The 17,141-nt window shown below is 41.9% G+C and overlaps 1 protein-coding gene across 1 annotated transcript in view; it reads right to left on the reverse strand.

Moving 5' to 3' along the window:
- Positions 1-3,263: 3,263 nt before the first annotated feature.
- FBXO7 (F-box protein 7) overlaps positions 3,264-17,141 on the reverse strand; it is a gene marked incomplete at its 5' end in the record, with an annotated part of 32,188 nt that continues 18,310 nt past the window's right edge. Inside the window, 6 exons of the mRNA XM_006170368.3 lie at positions 3,264-3,925; positions 5,480-5,517; positions 7,784-7,960; positions 11,337-11,432; positions 13,649-13,732; positions 16,671-16,812. Coding sequence (XP_006170430.3) covers positions 3,539-3,925; positions 5,480-5,517; positions 7,784-7,960; positions 11,337-11,432; positions 13,649-13,732; positions 16,671-16,812 — 924 coding nt within the window. The remainder of the gene's footprint in view (positions 3,926-5,479; positions 5,518-7,783; positions 7,961-11,336; positions 11,433-13,648; positions 13,733-16,670; positions 16,813-17,141) is intronic.

Genomic DNA, 17,141 nt, shown 5'->3' on the forward strand with positions numbered 1-17,141 from the left:
TGTTTTTTTTTTTTTTTTTTTTTTTTGCTGTTGCTTTTCCAATTCTCTGAGGCACAATTATCGTAGATGACAAGCTGGCTGTTACTAACTATATGGACAGCTGTCAAAAGCTGCCCTAGGCTAAGTGGTCAGTGATTAAATGAGGGGTTTCGGTCTCATATTTAGAGTCTACAGAAGGCAGCACCTTTGTCTGGTTGGAGACAAACCGGAGGGCTGGGTGACACGCGAGTCAGAACAGTCCGTCTGTCACACACGCCGCGTAAAGGACACAGGTGCCACTTGGATCTCCATAAACAAGACATGCAGCCGGAAAGAGATGAGCCCTGACACTCAGGCCTTGTACTCCCATTGCAGGCCGAGAGGGAGAGAGGTAGCTGGGAAGTGTTTGGGGGAATCAGAGAACCGTCCCTTCAAGGGAAAGCGGTCTAAAACTAAGCGTTCTTTCAACAATGTGTGTGTTCACGGGACTTCAGCAAGTCTGCAAATCAATGGAATCAAGGTCTGTTTGGGTGCAAACAAATCTTGAAATCCATGTCTAGTTTTTTCCAATTTCATAATGTGAGCTTTTTGCAGACCCTTCACAGATGTTTTGTTTAAAATCCAAAATATCTTTCACTTTTATACTGATTGGGCCTCCTAGTTTTGTCTCCAAATTCTTAAGTGTCTGCTCTCCATGTTTTCTCGTTGAGTCTGGAGCAGAAGCCAGTTCGCATTGCCTTTGCTGCTCAATTAACATCCCACATGCTTTGCTACGGAAGAGCAGAAAATTACATGCTATAACCTGTCAGGGAACCCCAAGGGAGACATTTTAGTTATAATTAAATCTTTATTCGGTGACCTTTACCTACTACGTCCCAAAGTCTTACCCAGCCCGCATCTACAGTCCACTGGAGACTCTCCAAGGGAGCATTACCTATGCTTGCGGCACAGCAGAGACCTGGGCCCTGCCCAGCTCCCCACAGGGGCTCTGTAGTTAGGCAGCTACTGCCCAGGGTAGGAGAAAAGCAAGCCTTGGCACTGGGCCTCGAGTCTGGGGAACGGGAAGAATGGCTAGCTCCACTGAAGGAAGAATTACAGATATTACTGAGCAGTGGTCTCAAGAAATGCAGAGTCAAGCAAGAGTCAGGTCGGAATTCAAGTTTCTACCCAAGGAATCACAAAAATCTTATGTTGCGAAGAGGATACCTCCCATGATTTGATAACCAGCCATGCCAAACCAGTATCTTTCATTTACAAATGGGAGGAGTAGAGGAGGGTGGGGCAAGAGCAAGCTTGTGTTAATAAAAGTAACTGAAGGGGAAAATAAGGGCCCCATAGAAAGTCATGAAGCCACAAGGCAACGACGTAGAACCTTTCCTAGCGCCACGACTGTCCTGGCGCTCTCATCTTGACCCCGTTACAGTACGTCAGGGCGACATCAGAAAATCACGCGGAGAACTGGCTCCTGCCAAACCATGACCTTGCTCTCATTACACCAGCAATAATACATAAAGCTCCGCACTCTCAGTGTACCAGGCAAGTGGGATTTTTAGAAGCGTCTAGCTACAAGTTTTACTATCCAAGAAAAGCTGTGAGGATTGTTTTAAGAATTGATAATCAACTATTGTGACAGGTCTGCAAGTTTGGGTTTAGGGCATACTGCCAATATCCTAAAATAAGAGGCGTGTAGCGCCTGCCAGTGACGTCAGATGAGATTGGAACGCGGCACCCGTATCCACCGGACACCAGCACCATTCAGGGACCTCTCGAGGACCACTTGAAAAGGATGCATTCTGAAAACCTGCGTTTTATAGTATTTGGTGCTTCTGTCTGTCACTATGTCTCCTACGCTTACCACACACACACACACACTCACACACACACACACACACACACCCATATATCGCAACCTAACATTACAAAGCCACAAAACAATTTTGGGCCCGTCAAAGCTACTGGTCGACCGTTTTAGTCAGACCCAGTTAAAAAGCCATATGGCATCTAGTGGACGCTTGTTTGAAAAGGCTGTCCTCTAGTTCAGATATTATGAAACACCAGAGGAAGAGAGGCCTACAATCTGCTCCTTTACCCAATTCATCAAGCTACTCACTAAATAAATAATACCGATTGAATCTTCTTCACTGTGATGGAAAATAAACCCAATATACATGTGTAGCAAAAAAAAAAAAATTTTTTTTTTCACTTGTATGTAAGACTCAAAATATTCTTGCAGCACATAACATTCTAAGCCATTTCCTTATATGCAAAACAGATTTTTTGAAAAGCAAGAAGACATTGGCAATATTCCTAAATACTTTCTGCAGATGCTAACAGTGTTTTATTCCTGTGTTGTGACTCAGCTTCTCACTTCTGTCACTACAGCATGTTTCTATAGTTGTTTGTATAAGTTACTTGTGTTTGGCCTTTTGTTGTAGAAAAAAATAAATCTTGAATTTTGTGTACTTTAAGTCTTAAAAGCAAAATGTTCTTCAAATAAATGAGAAGGCTATCTATGAACAAGCACTTGACCAGCACCCAAAGCAGTAAAACTTTGTTAAAAGGTATCTCTACTTAGATTACAAATTAGGCTATTCAAAATATACAGGGGAGGGAGGATCCTAATAAGTTCATCCTAGAAGCAGACACGAGAGTCCCTATCACCCAGTAATCAACAGTCCTGCTCCAGAGCCCAGGAAGTTCCACAATGTAACCCAGGAAAGAGCTGCAAAGACGGAGGGAGTAGGCTGTCCAAAACACCCACCCCAAAGCCGGTTCAACGAACTGGCTCTGCCTTTTCTGTTTGTTTTTGTTTTTGTTTTGTTTTGTTTTCAATTTTGCTATAGGGTGTATGTGTTAATCAGAGGGAGACAAAGAGAGAAAAGGAAAGTGAGAAAGCACCCCCCAAGGGGAATAGCCGTGCCCCAATCCCTTCTCCTCCATTCTCCTCTTGGGACTCTAGACATACACACACATGTTCCTGGTCTTTTTTTCAAGCCACCAGGTCCAGGACTCAAACTGCTAAATTGGCCACGTAGGATCCAGCTGCCTTAACCACCATGCTACCAACAGGCCCACCTTCATTTGTTTTATATACCGCACCTTCATATGAAAACAAAGTGCCACTAAAAACACAAAACAAAAATCAGAACCCTCTTGGAATAATAGTCACCTGCCTATTCTCAGTAGGATATGTGATAATTCTGACACACACAAGTAATGCTTGAATCCGAGTGAAGTTATTCCATATCATAGCTCCTATAATAAAAATCAAGACTGCCATGCAATTTACACTGTTTTTTTTTTTTTTAATCTGGTGCAAAACATTATCAGTAAACAACTTTCATTCTAGAGGGGAATCCACAGCCAACTATTCCCGAGGATACCCTCATCACCTTTGGGCCATACCACCCTGGAGCTGTATCTACTGAAAGGCGTCCGGGCCTGCATCTCTCACTACACAATCGAAATAACACGAGAGATCAGCACCCCAGAAAGATGACATCTGTGGTTTTAAACACAAAAGCAACTGAAACAAACTCCAGAGTGAGTTATAAACCGGTCACATGAAGGACAGTCGGTTGTCAGTTGGCCGACCCCTGCCAGGTCTGAAGGGAAATCTGTCATTGGGGCCTCCTCGCCCAGGCAAGATGGGGTTAGGTCCTGGAAGTGGGCCGACGGGATCAAAGCGAGGTCTGAGTGGAGGGAACTGGCTGGGTGTCTGGCCAGGCCCAGGGATGAGTGAATTGATTGGGTCCCCAACATAGGGAAGTGTTGGTCTCTCATCATATTCACCACCGATAATTCCAGGAGGAAGGAGAGAGCTGGGAGGAAAAGGCCTGGGGTGCAAGGGGTTGGGGTAGAACGGAATGGGGTGGGGGGTCGGTGGCAGGAACACGTGCCGCGCACGCTGCGCTTCTTTTCTTTGTTTGTGCCTCTTCCTGTACAGCTAGAGAGAAAGAGAACAAGGTCAGGTAGGCAACTAGGGCATTTCCCCCTAATTCGAATTTGCTTTCCTTGTATAGAGCTGCCTTTTTCTTTTCCACACTATCTGGGCAGACAAAGAAAGCAGTGCCCAGAAGAGAACTCTGCCAGCTTCTCTCTGCACTCGGCGGCTGCTCGAACGTGGTGCCAACTGAAGTATTCTTTAGCCACGCTGCGATTTACACATGAGCAACTGTGCGAATCTGAATTGTAATCCAAAGGAGGGAAGGTTGAATGACATGTGCTTTCAAGACTGCAAACTGGCGCTCCCAAGCTGATATGCCATTTTAAGTTAGCCTTTTTTGAAAGGTGAAAATTTAAATATTTGTTGAAAATGTCATGCCACAAAAGATAAAGCTGAGGTACTGAGGGGGCAGGGTAGCAATTAAATTCACTTTTCTTTCTCACCTAATGTCCCTAATGGATCTCAATTGAAAACAAAAACTAGATGCCTATTTTAGAGGATGGGGCACGTTCCTAAAGAACAGTACTGCATATTCTGTACATATTTAAGGACTCCCATAGAATTCTATTCTCTAGTCCTTCGGCCCTAGGAGTTTTTCCTGAATTCTATTCTTCTCTAGTCCTTCGGCCCTAGGAGTTTTTCCCAGTCCTGTCAATGCCTTTTATAGAACAGCAGCCATCTGTAAATAAAACAGCAGTGCACATTCTTCTCATAATATGCGATTCTAACTAGCTGAGCAGCTAAAGACCGCTATGCTCCAGCACAAAGATAAATCACTTAAAAGGTTTTTTCTTTGCACCGAAAGAATAAGAGCAATTTATATGAAGATGGAAAATAATCCTTATGTTAAGATTTTTTTCTGTGTAATGATAAGAAAATATGAACTAAGTCTAAGGTAAAAAATTGAAAACATTTCTATTCAGTGAAATTTAACAATAAAAATCAATGAAAACAGATTTCATTACAGCATAATAAAAGTGAACATACAGGGGTCAGTGGATGACGTGGAGATTAGGGCACTGGATCCCACATGGTCAACTACACAGGTCAAGTTTCAGACCTGGCAACTTGCAAATCATGCAGGCCACAGGCACATGGGTGCCCAGAATCCTGAGAGGTCACCAGAGGAAAATGGACTGCAACATGGCCACCCTCCCTGAGGGGTGATTTCTCACTTTCCTTCTCTCTCTCACTTTGGTAAGCACATGCATCCTATAGTAAAAAACTGAAAAAATTTTTTAAAAAATGAAAATATATCCTTACCGTATTTTTTTATGATACAGTGCATGCATGTGCATATGAGAGACGGGGGACAGGGAGAAGCACCTTGACAGGGTCTCATCATGGCACAACTGCTTGCCCAAGACCTCCAGCTCCTCAGGATCCCAGGTGCCACACACACACCTGGCATGTTCTCAGGACAACCCAGGGAACCGAACCTATGGTCTACATGTGGATTCACTGCATGTGGTTTCCACCCACGCAGGGCCACGTCCTTAATGTATTAGTTTTTCTGTGTCATTAACATTACCCTTAATATTTAAAAATACTTACCTCTTTCCAATCTGTGTCTCGAACTCTGACAGTACCATCTATAAAGAAAAAAACAAAAAACTAGGATTTAAAAGTACTTCATTCACTCAGCATTAAACAGTGGGTTTTGTTTTCCTCCTAAGGGAAATGAACTTACTCATCAAGAATAAAATGCACCATGAATCCTTTGTATAAAACACACTGTATCATTTGTACTTTCTTGAAACTAATTCGAACCCTTCTTCATGGTTACCTCACTGCTCTGTGCCCCACGAGATTCAGTGCAGCGACCCCTAGGGGAACACCGAGGAGCTGTGGCTGCTCCCTCTCCGTGCTGAGCCCACACTGCGCCCCTCCACCACACAAATACAGGGGCGCCTCCTTAGGCGTGTCAGCTGCTTCTGACCCCATGTCATGTGACCCGCACAGGAAAGCACAGGTCAGTTCACCCATGTGAGTGGCTGTATTACCGCCCATGTCACACCTGGAGGTCAGGCTGCCTCAGGCCTTCTTCTCTGTGGGTTAGATCACTTTCCCTCAACCAGGTTTTGCACAATTCAACTATCAGAAGTATGACCGTAAATAATCATATTTAAAGCACTTATTTGAAATGAAGAAAAAGGAACATATTCAACTTTAAAGCCTGATGAGGTGGAGGGATGACAGATAATAATGGCTTCTCTGAAAGTATTTTGTCAGTATGCAAGACTCATAAAAGCTCCCACCCGAGAATATTATTCTGTATTTGTAGGAAATTCATTATAAAATCTGAACACTCAGCTTACAAATAAGCGTATGGACCACAGTCTGGAAATGAGATGAAGACTGACTACACTTCAAAAGTAAACTTGAACACACAAGTGAAAGGCACTCCTCCCTCTTATGAGCGTTTATGTTAAGGCCTACTTTTATCTCTGTCACTTTTTCCATATATGTCGGCCACTGTGTCTTTTCTTTTTGACTATACTTTTTTAAAAAACAATGTTTTTTAATGACACTTAACTGCCAGTTGTGACAAAATGTTTCAGACTCTCAATTCAGGGGCATAAAGTGGAATGAGGACCTTGGGAATCAAGAAGGAGGAAAAGAGATAAATCAGCTTATTCTCACTTCTTATTTGAAGTTTTAAAAGAAAAAAACTAATCTTTAACAATCCAAATGGCTTGACAGGACATTCTATTTAAAAAAGAGAAAGTGAGAGAATCTACCCCCTAGATTTGTACAGTTGCTAAGGAAATATGTTAACATCTCCCATGGCAACATCATCAATGTTTTCAATGTGAAATCTAAAACAAATGCTTTACAATATACATATATTACACATAAATAACTGAAATAGAAGTTTACTCCTTTTTATAAATAAGGATACTACTGATAAAATAAATACTGGTTTTCCTAACATGGTTTTTTGAGAGGGGGATAATATTTTTTTCATGAAATGACCTAATAAAGCGATTCATGACCTAACTCAGGATCAAACAACAATCTGAAAAATACTGGTACGTCATAAAACGGTAGTGTCAGAAGAGACATATCATGACGAGGCTTTTAGCCTTGGGTCTGGAAATCCTGGCACTCAAGCTGTACTATCACCACTGCCACAACGATCCCCAGGGCACCGCAGTGTGACCACACAGAAATAAAGCTGCCTAGCAACATGCCACAGCTGAGCGAGGCTCTCTGCCTTGCACACTGGTCTCCCTTGTGGAAGTGGGTTAGAAATGCAGCTCATCTTGGGCCAGGAGACGGTGCAGACATTAACCCAGCTGGATTCCACATGACCAACTGCATGGGTTGGGACCTGGTGGCTTAACTGGACCCCATCAGCTTGAAAATCACACTGGGCAGGTGTGCGTGTGTGCCCAAAATCCCACAAGGAGAATGGAGAAGAGAGGACTGTGGAGTAGCCACAGGGTGACTTCTCACTTTCCCTCTCTTCTCTCTTCCTCTTCCTCTGACTTTAATCTGGTAATGTGTCCTAGAGGAAAAAAATAAATCAATAAAAAGAAATGCATCATCTCTAAGTCAGAGACTGAGAGTGGTCTTTAGAGAAAATAAATCTAACTTACTGCCGTTCTATCCTGAAATAATCTACTCAGTCTAGTGGGCTATTTGTGTTACAGACTGTACAAAAATGAATGAGGAGAGTTTTTAAGACACAGGCAAAGATAAAGAAGCCTACAATCTCTTTACTCTAAGGCTGTGTGTTATGATTTGCAACTTAAAAAAAAAAAGCCTACAACTAAAAACTTTGGGCAAGCTGTACAAATAAGGACACAGTAAGAAAAAGGCCTTTTCTTGTGAACATATCATTATGGAAATCACCTCGAAAATCCCGCAGGTACAAACACCTCCACAGCAGTGGGTCATTCGAAGCAATAAAGAGGTCACGACAAACTGCAGACAAGGACAGGACAGAACGCACGTCCAAAAGCCGAAAGATCCGCAGCTTCAGCTCCAGTGGGAGGACCACCAGCCCAAAGACATCTGGTAAGTTCAGTGCTAAAAGGAACAAAGACAGACGTGACAGGTCACTGGGTACAGAGCATCCAGTCTCCCCACAGCCAACAGATGCTGCCACTTGTTCCTTTCCAAAGAGTGACCAATTCGATGGCAATCTTGATGCCCCAAGCACTCGTCGTCTGTGACAACTTTTTACCCCAGGTGAGCATATCAGCACTGACGCACACAGCTCCAAGTCCCTCATTCCCTTGATGTTTTAGTATAAAGACAAATACTTTTTAATATTAATCAAATAATACCTACGACAATGACTAAATACTACCCAATCAACTCTTCTGTGTCCAACAATATTCAGTACAGAAAATGGATAATTCACTGGCTTTTATACCTGTTCCCCATACCAGCCATTTATTAGTTTTGGACAAGTTATTTAAACTCAAATTTGATTTCCTCATCTGAAAAGTGGGTTCATTAACTACACAATACCTACATCACCAAGTTGTTGTGAGAATTAAATGTTTTCATGAGAAGACTTCAGAAAGTCCATGAAAAAATGAAATTAAAAGATGAAAATTAAAACAGCTATTTCTCAATATAAATTGAATCACATTTAAGACACTTTGTAAGCAATGATCCAGCCCCTCAATCTAGCCCTAAAAAACTGAGGGTCCAAGGAATTCAACTATGTCAGTGTGGTCTTTTTTCACATGGTTAACTAAAGAAAAACAGGTGCCCATTAAAGATTGTTTAACATTAGGAAACCAAAAAGTCAGAAGGAACCAAATCAAGACTGTAAGTCAGATGCCTAATTTCCCACCAGAGCTCACACAAAATTGCTTGTTTGATAAGAGGAACAGGACCACTGTGATGGAGGGCGCTCTGGTACGCTTTCCCAGCATCCTTCAGCGAAAGCGTCTCCTAACCTTCTCAAAACACTCTCATTATAAACAGATGTTCATAATGAACACTTCGACCCTCCAGAAAGCCAACATGTAAGTGCCTTAAGCATCCCCAGAAACTGTGCCATGACCTTTACTCTTGGCCAGACGCTCCAGCTTTGACTAGACCACTGCCGCCTCTCGGTAGTCTTCGCTTTGACTGGTAAAGCTGCCTTTCATCTCCTGTTAACAATTTTTCAAATAAACGCTTCAGGATCTTGAACCCACTTATTTAAAATTTCCACTGAAAGGTCTGCTCTTGTCTGCAGCTATTCTAGGCACAACAGTTTTGGCCCTGTCAAGTAGAAAGCTTGCTCAATTTTTTTTAAATAATTATTTATTTAATTGTATTTATTATTATTGTTATTTTTAATCTGACCAGAGAGATAGAGAGAGAGACGAAAAGTGAAAAAGCAAGCTGCCAGGTCCGGGACTCTAACTGTGGTTGGCCAAGTGGGAGTCCAGCACCTTAACCATCACACCACCTGCCAGCCCAGCTGCCCAATTTTAATTCTCAGTCAGGACTGTGTAATCTCAACCTACTCTGGAATTGGCCATTGTTCCTGCTGTTAATTGTTGGTCCTCTTCCATCAGGACAGGACAAGATTAAATTTTTCCTCGTGAATTTACAGGGCTGATCTGCCACTTAGGGAATCATCTTCAACATCGTCTTGGCTCTTCTTAAAATAAGTTCTCCATTTGTAAACAGCTGATTGCTTTGGGGGGCACTGTCCCTATAAACTTATCATAAAGTATCAGTGATTTCACCATTCTTCTACCCAAGCTTAAACATAAATTTGATGTTTGTTCTGGCTTCCATTCACGGTACTCTGACAAAGGCGCTTTTCACACTGACTGATGTCTCATCTTTCTCAATACCTCGAACCAGATCCAGTTCAGTCATGTTATAACAAGTCAGTACAAATTTACTTTGGTGCAAAAACATTTTGAAATTCATGCCGCTTTTCATAATATGCATTTTCCGTGAACTATCTGAAGACCCCTCCCATACACACAAAGTGCTGAGCACAAGAGCACAATGTTTGGCACATGTGAAGCACTCAAGGGTTAGCAGTTGCTATTATTTAACGTCTAGCAGGCTGAAGATGAAGATAGATAAATTCAGAAGAAAAGCCAAGAAAGGAAAGGAAAAAGTATGTTTCAGTCAAATCAAAATTATTTTTTGAGTATTAGCTCCTTAGAAACATCTGTAAAATTATTCTCTAATAGCAAAGATAAACCTATATCTAACAGACACCTTTAAGGGTTTTTAAATTCTCATTATTGGGGCAGGCAAGTGGTATGGTGGCTAAGGGCACTAGACTCCCATAGGACCAACTGCAGTTCGAGTCTCCGACCTGGCAGCTTGCTTTCTCACTTTCCCTATCTCTCTCTCTCTCTTTCTGTCTCTCTCTGGTCAAATTAAAATAAGCAAATAAGTAAATAAAGTTAAATACAATAATTCTTCAAAGAAAAAAAAAATGCACACTATTTTCCTTCCCCTACCACTAACTATAAAGTGGTACCATGGCACCCTATAACTTGAAACCAGAAGTATTACTTATTTCTCTACAGACAGATAGCAAATAGAGGTCCTATATCTACTTGCATAAGTCTGATGCTATCAGCTCAAGAACTGTGGTAAACTATATGCTGGTTCTTAATTACTTCCTACCCAACAGTTACACTACATCAGACTTGACCATTTTTGACTTATTTTGTCTCATGGAATTTGTGTGGGTAACAGACATCATTTCTGAGCAAAAGCTCTGGGAACCAATCCGGTCAGGCCTCGGCCCACTTGTCTCTGTCCCAAGGGCATGTCCTGAATAAAACCAGTCCTTCAGCCAAAGGAAATCCACTCACAGCATGTACATGAGTGAGAAATACATGTTCCCTCTAAGCCACCGACCGAGATTTTAGATGTTTTACCACAACATCAGTAAGAGAAAGCTGACTAATATAAACCTCAATGAATTATAATATCATCTATAAAATATAATTGAATTTTCAAAGTTACTAGCATTAAATGAGAATATATGTGAAACATCCAACAAAGTGCCTGACATGGTATCCTCAGTAAACACTGGTTTAATAAGAAAAAAAAGTAGACCTAATTTACAGGCTACCCTTTACTTCTTTGTATATTTAGTAAATAGCTATTATGAGTCATGAGAATACAAAAGTAAAACATTTGCCTTAAAGGTACTCACAACCTTGGGGCAGGGGGAGGAATTATAGCATCCATTAGAACTCAGTGGGAAAAATTCTCCAATAAAAGTCATGCACAAAATACTACAGAAATACAAAAAAGTGAGTAATATCGAAGAAATTAACATGTAAGCTTAGTCTTAAAAGAACAGAACTTCACTAGGAGTGAAAAAGAGGGAAGTCAGATGTCACAGGGTCACCAAGCACATTAAGCATACTTAAGTTCTTCCCAGCCAGTCGACCTGTGACAACTCTTCATCTCTCACCTTGCCGGGTAAAAGCCAGAAGAGGATACACCAACTGGTCTTTGAAGAGGCGAGAGAGCTTCTGAAGATCTTTATATATCTTGGCTGCATTTTCCCCTGGAATAATATTTTAAAAGAAAAATTAAAACGCCAAATCGAGTGGAAAAACTGAAAATGGGTTTGTACTCTACTTCTGCCAAGTCAAATCGAGGCAAATACTCACAAATAATTACTACATGGATAAAGGTTAGTAAAGTTTATGCTTGCTCCCCCACCCCCAATTCCCTTTTCCCAAACGGAAAACCAGGTAAAGAATGGGAATCTGAGCTATATCTCTGTAAAAGTTTTCAAAAGGCTGAGTCAAATAAATCAATTTCAATCTTAAACTCTACTATCTTCTAGCTCCATGACCCTGAAGTCATTTAATCTCCTCTAGCCCTGTTTCCGGATCTATAACGTGGGCATAAGATCCTTTACTACTATAGAACATAGAGTACTTCCACTCCCATAGCAAGGTCCTCCCTAGTATAAAGATGAACATAGGGTGTTACAGCCAAGGGATTTTAGGTTTTTCTGATACCATTGGTAAGACCATCCTTACGGATTCACATTAGTCTAGTTCAAGGTAAAGACTGGCTCTTGGGGCCGGCAGGTGGTATGGTGTAGTTAAGGGCGCTGGATTGCCACATGGCCGACCATGGCTTGAGTCCTGGACCTGGCCACTTGCTTTCTCACTCTCTTTCTCTCTCACTCTGTCCTTCTCTTGTATAACTAAATAAATCAATAAAATTAAATAATTCTTAAAAAACAAAGACAAAAACCCTAGCTATTACAATGTGACCCTCCGCATGGTTACAGTACATACATAAACATATACCATATTTGCAGTAATAAAATTTCATGGGGGCCCAGGCTCTGCGGCAGTTGGTAATATACCAGACTGAGGAGCTGGAAGTCATATGCCAGTTGTGGTTCAAATTCTTGGCCTGGTTGGCATATGCCCAGTACCTATCTCTCTCTCTGTGTCTTGCATACACACTCTCTCATGAACAGGAAAAAACTTTATGGAGGAGAGGAATTGGGGGAAACATCGATAAAGGCTCCTTAGAGGAGAGATCATTTAAAAAGACTAAGAAACACTAGTCTAGTCTGACATTAAATATTCAATTCAACCAATGCTCAGATTTTGATTCTAGGTCCAACCAGAGATCATCATAGACACGTATTCTGCTGTCTCCTTTTCCTGTCAGTTTTAGTACTGTAAGTTAGTCTCTCAGGGCCTGATCTCCCCTAAGCACTAACGGGACCAGGTCTCCAGGCCTCCAGAGCAATGGCCTAGACCTAGGCCCTGCCTACATTCTGCCCATGCCCTCTCCCACTGTGCTCTGAGTTCACTGCAGGAGTAGAGAACGTGCCTAAAGACACACATCCAGCCTCGAGAGAGCACTTATAAAAGATGTCAGCTGCCCTCCCCGCCCCACATCTTCTCCTCCGACCACCTATCTGCCTCTCAGTGTGGGTTTAACTGATAGACAGGAAAAGGAAAACATGTCTTCCTGGCATTTACTAATAATCTCATAGAATATACGCAAAACCATACCTAGAATGCAAACTTTTGCAAAGTTCCAATCTGCATCAGAGGGTAATCAAATTTACAGAAGTCTAAACAAATATTTTCAGTGTAGTTTTTCCTCTAATAATCTTCAGAAATGAAGATTCGCTGAATGACTTCCACAAAACACAGATCTGCTCCATACTGGTTAAATACAACGCTAGAGAGATCTCCAAAGATTGGCACAGAAACTATGACATATCATCAGAGTGTGATAAATTACATACTGGCGTTATTTCAGCAAATATAACTCAGCAATAAGACCCTATGAAAAAGAGGAAAGAAACTGCTGTGTTTGTTAAAACCAAAACCTTTGTGTTTTGTTGTTGTTGTTGTTTCAGTTTTTGCTATACAATGAATGCACTCACCAGAGAGAGACACAGAAAGTAAGAAATCACCCCTCAGGGGGTGGCTTCGCTGCAATTCCTTCTCTTCTGGCCTCCTCTCAGGATTTTGGGCACACACACACACATGCACCAGCATGACTTCCGGCTGCCAGGTCCAGGGCTCAAACCGCACAGCCAGTCATGTGGGATCCAGCCGCCTTAACCTCACACTTACCTGCTGGCTCCAAACCTTTGCATTCTTAAAAAGTCAACGGTGATGTAAACTTGCTTTAATCTCATTTCGAAATTTTTAGTCTTCCAAACATTATTTCAGTTTTCTTTGTTTAAGTGAATTCTCAAAGCTTCATCCCCAAGTTACATCGTGGTTACATTACCTGGTTCCTCTTGGTGAATGAAAGACTCTGGCAGCAGCTGCAATCTTTTCACACTCCTGATCTCATTGTTGATTTTTAATGTAGCTGTAAGTCAGTAAGTAAAAGAACGACAGAAAGTGTTTGTCACTTCAACTGCCTTCCTGTTTCAGTATAAGCCTGCATTTCCTCACACCCCCAATACACAGAGGACACATTACACAAACAAACCGCTCTGTGCCTCTTCCCTTCCCTTGCAGCAAGGTCAAAAGTGTAAACCGGCCATCACATGAAATAAAATCACTCCAAAGTACCACCTTTGAAAACGACAGTAAGCATCTTTATATAAAATCCACTAAGCATTACCGACAGCAGCTTATTAGCAATTGAAAGATATGCAGCAAGATTAATAGGCGACAGCTAAACACAATAAAGTCACTATTTCTAATGAAGTCATTAAAAACTCCATTTATTTTTTTATTTAACCTTGGCAGTGAGTCTTCCCTTGTTCATTAAAGAATCCTGCTAGTTTTCACAGCATCGTCTCTCTAGGTCCACGGGCCCAATATTCCTGACATCACAGAGAGCTCAATCATGCATACAAAGGTACACTTCATCTCACCCCATGAAAGAGCCAGTGATGGGCTCATGCACATGTGCACCAAGAAGGATGCTTGGGTGAAGGGAAGATTTAAGGACAACACACTGCTCCTTTTCAAGGCATCAAGCCTGGAATGGTTGGCAGCCACTACCAGTAACAGAGGCGCCAAGAACTGTAAAGGAACAAAGTATCAGAAACTAAGAAGTCATCCAGACGTTTAGCAGCTGTTCTCTTTACGGAAAGTACCCTGAAACTAGTCAGAAGTTAGTGTGCAGGTCATTAAGTGCTTTCATAAGAAACCTGGGCAAACATTGCTGCCACTTCCCATTTACTACTTGATAACTCCAACCTGCAAGTTACCATGGGATGCAGCAGCCCGACTACATAACGGCAGAAACTGCTGACACCGTGCACCACGGTGCCAAGCCGGCTGGACGGTGACCAGCAGTAAAGTGCAGTCCCATGTGGGAAGGTTCCAGGTTTGTATCCAGTAGACTTCCCTGAGTAACCGGGCACATACTGGGGGTGAATCGTGGTAGCAAAGACCCTGGTGGGAGTGTTGTCTCTCTATCTGTGTGTCTCTCTCATGGAAAAAATAAATAAACTTAAAAAAAAAAAAAAAGGAATGCTTAACTAAAAGGTACATTTGCTAATTGTGATGAAGTATTGAAAAGACACTGCTGGTCCTATGCCGTCCTCATAGTCATGTCCTGAAAAGTGTGAACGACCATCAAAGCTGTTTAAGCTGAAAGTTTGAGACTTTTAAATAACATTTCAAAGAATCTGGTGATTAATACAAAATAGGACGAATTATGTAAGAAAGGACCTAGAACTATCTTCCTTTCAAAGATCAAGATAGGTAAGTAACAACTTTCAAAATAAATTTAACAGGGAAAAAACATTTCTTTTCAAACAAAATCTGGGCTAGCTCCATATCCTAGCGGTTAAGGGAAGCCAGATCCTACATGGCTGACTGCAGGCCAAGTTCCACACCTGGTGTTTGAAAAGCAAGCTGGGTATGTACACGCATGTGCACTAAATCCCAACCATATGGAGAGATGAGGAGACGGGGTCGGGGTTACCACGTCCCATTAGGGGTGCTTTCTCCCTCTCCTCCTTTCTCTCCCTGTCTCTGCTGAGGGCATATGCCCTCTAGCAATTAATTTGTTTTTTTGTTTGTTTTTTTGTTTGTTTTTTTTTAACACAGGACCTTAACAATGAAAATACATAAACACTTTGCTGTTCAAGGTCTAGGGGGAGTTCTACCCAATTCCCACCTCAGCAGAAACGGCAGCAGCAGTAAGTAGCTGCAGAACATGTTGAAAACTCCTGATTTAAGGCAAACCAAGGCAACTGCCTCTGCTATATAAATGAACCATACTGAAATCAAAACAAAACAGGAATTCTTTTTTTTTTCTTTTTTTTAGACAGAATCTTTGCTATAGGGTCCATGTGCTCAAGAGAGAGACAGTAAATAAGAAATCACTCCCCCAGGGGGTATGGCTGTAATGCAATCCCTTCTCTTCCATTCTCCTTTCAGGATTTTGGGCACACACGCACATGCATCTGGCTTGAGTTTCAAGCCACTGGGTCTAGGACTCAAATCATGATCAGCCATGTAGGAGTCCAGCACCTTAACCACCCTAGCAACTGCAGATCCCTAAAAATTCCATTCTCGCAACACCATATTACCTAGCTAAAGTGATAAACCTCAAAAACAAATGAAATAATAAAAATGAAAGACTCTAGTCACTCAAGTGGACCTCCAGCATGTGTGATTATGAGATGATTCTGAAGACCCCTGGTAGCTGATATGGACCTGAGTAGCATCCGAAATAAAATGACCACGAAGATGCAATGTATTATTATCCCAGTGAAATTTCTTAATATGAAAAAGGAAAAGTAGAAAATTTCTTATTCCGTGATTTTCACAGGTAAAGGGGGAATGAGACAGACACACACACACAGGCCTCAGAATCATCAGCAATGTTTCTATGCACTGCTGGTCACAGAGATGCCAAACTGGACCAGTGGTGATCCCACCTGATCTCTCAGTTCCAAGCCTTCATTAAGAGAAAGAGAGAAAAAGGAAAGAAAGAAAAAAAGAATGAATGAATGAACAAACAAAACATCCATGGGCATGAAAAAAGAAAAAGTATTCTTCAGAGTTCACATACAATACTCATTTCACTCCTATTATCACATCTCCCCTGGGTGCAAAATACGACGACGGTTAAGACGTCAGAAGAGTGAAGGCTCTGCCTAAACACCAACCTCATGTTCTATGATATTCCAACAGGGGTATCAGTAGTCTAGAAATTAAACCAATAAGGCGAAGACAGCTTGCAACTACATCATGATAGCCAATCCTGGAGTAGCTATAAAACACCTGGAGGAAACATGCACATCTGCAGAAAGAGGCAAATGACCTTGTGACCCCCTTACCATTGACGACAATCAGGTTTCCCAAAGGCACACAGGTGAGAGAAGCAGAGCCGCCCTCACACAGAGGATGTGTGTACTGCAGCCTGAACACACCACCCGACTTCCACTTCTCTGGCATGGCCACTGCTTTGGCTTCGGTCCCCTGGGGAAAGAATTGAAAGGGAAACAAATGAAGAAAGATGTTACTCTCAAAGAAATAAAAAATCTAGGAGCCAGCAAGTAGCATGGTAGTTAAGGCGCTAGACTCTCACGTGGACAACCGTGGTTCTGGTTCCAGACTCAGCAATCACAGATCACACCGGGCATGTGTGTGTACGTGTGTGTGTATACCCAAAATCCCAGGAGGAATATGGAGGAGAAGGGATTGTGGTGTGGCCATCCCCCCTGGGGGTAATTTCTCACTTTCCTTCTCACTGTCTCCAGTGGGCACATGTACTCTATGGCAAAAACTTGAAAAAAAAATCTAAAAGA

Source organism: Tupaia chinensis, unplaced genomic scaffold (genome assembly GCF_000334495.1).
Source record: "Tupaia chinensis unplaced genomic scaffold, TupChi_1.0 Scaffold148234_1, whole genome shotgun sequence".
Lineage (NCBI taxonomy): Eukaryota > Metazoa > Chordata > Mammalia > Scandentia > Tupaiidae > Tupaia > Tupaia belangeri.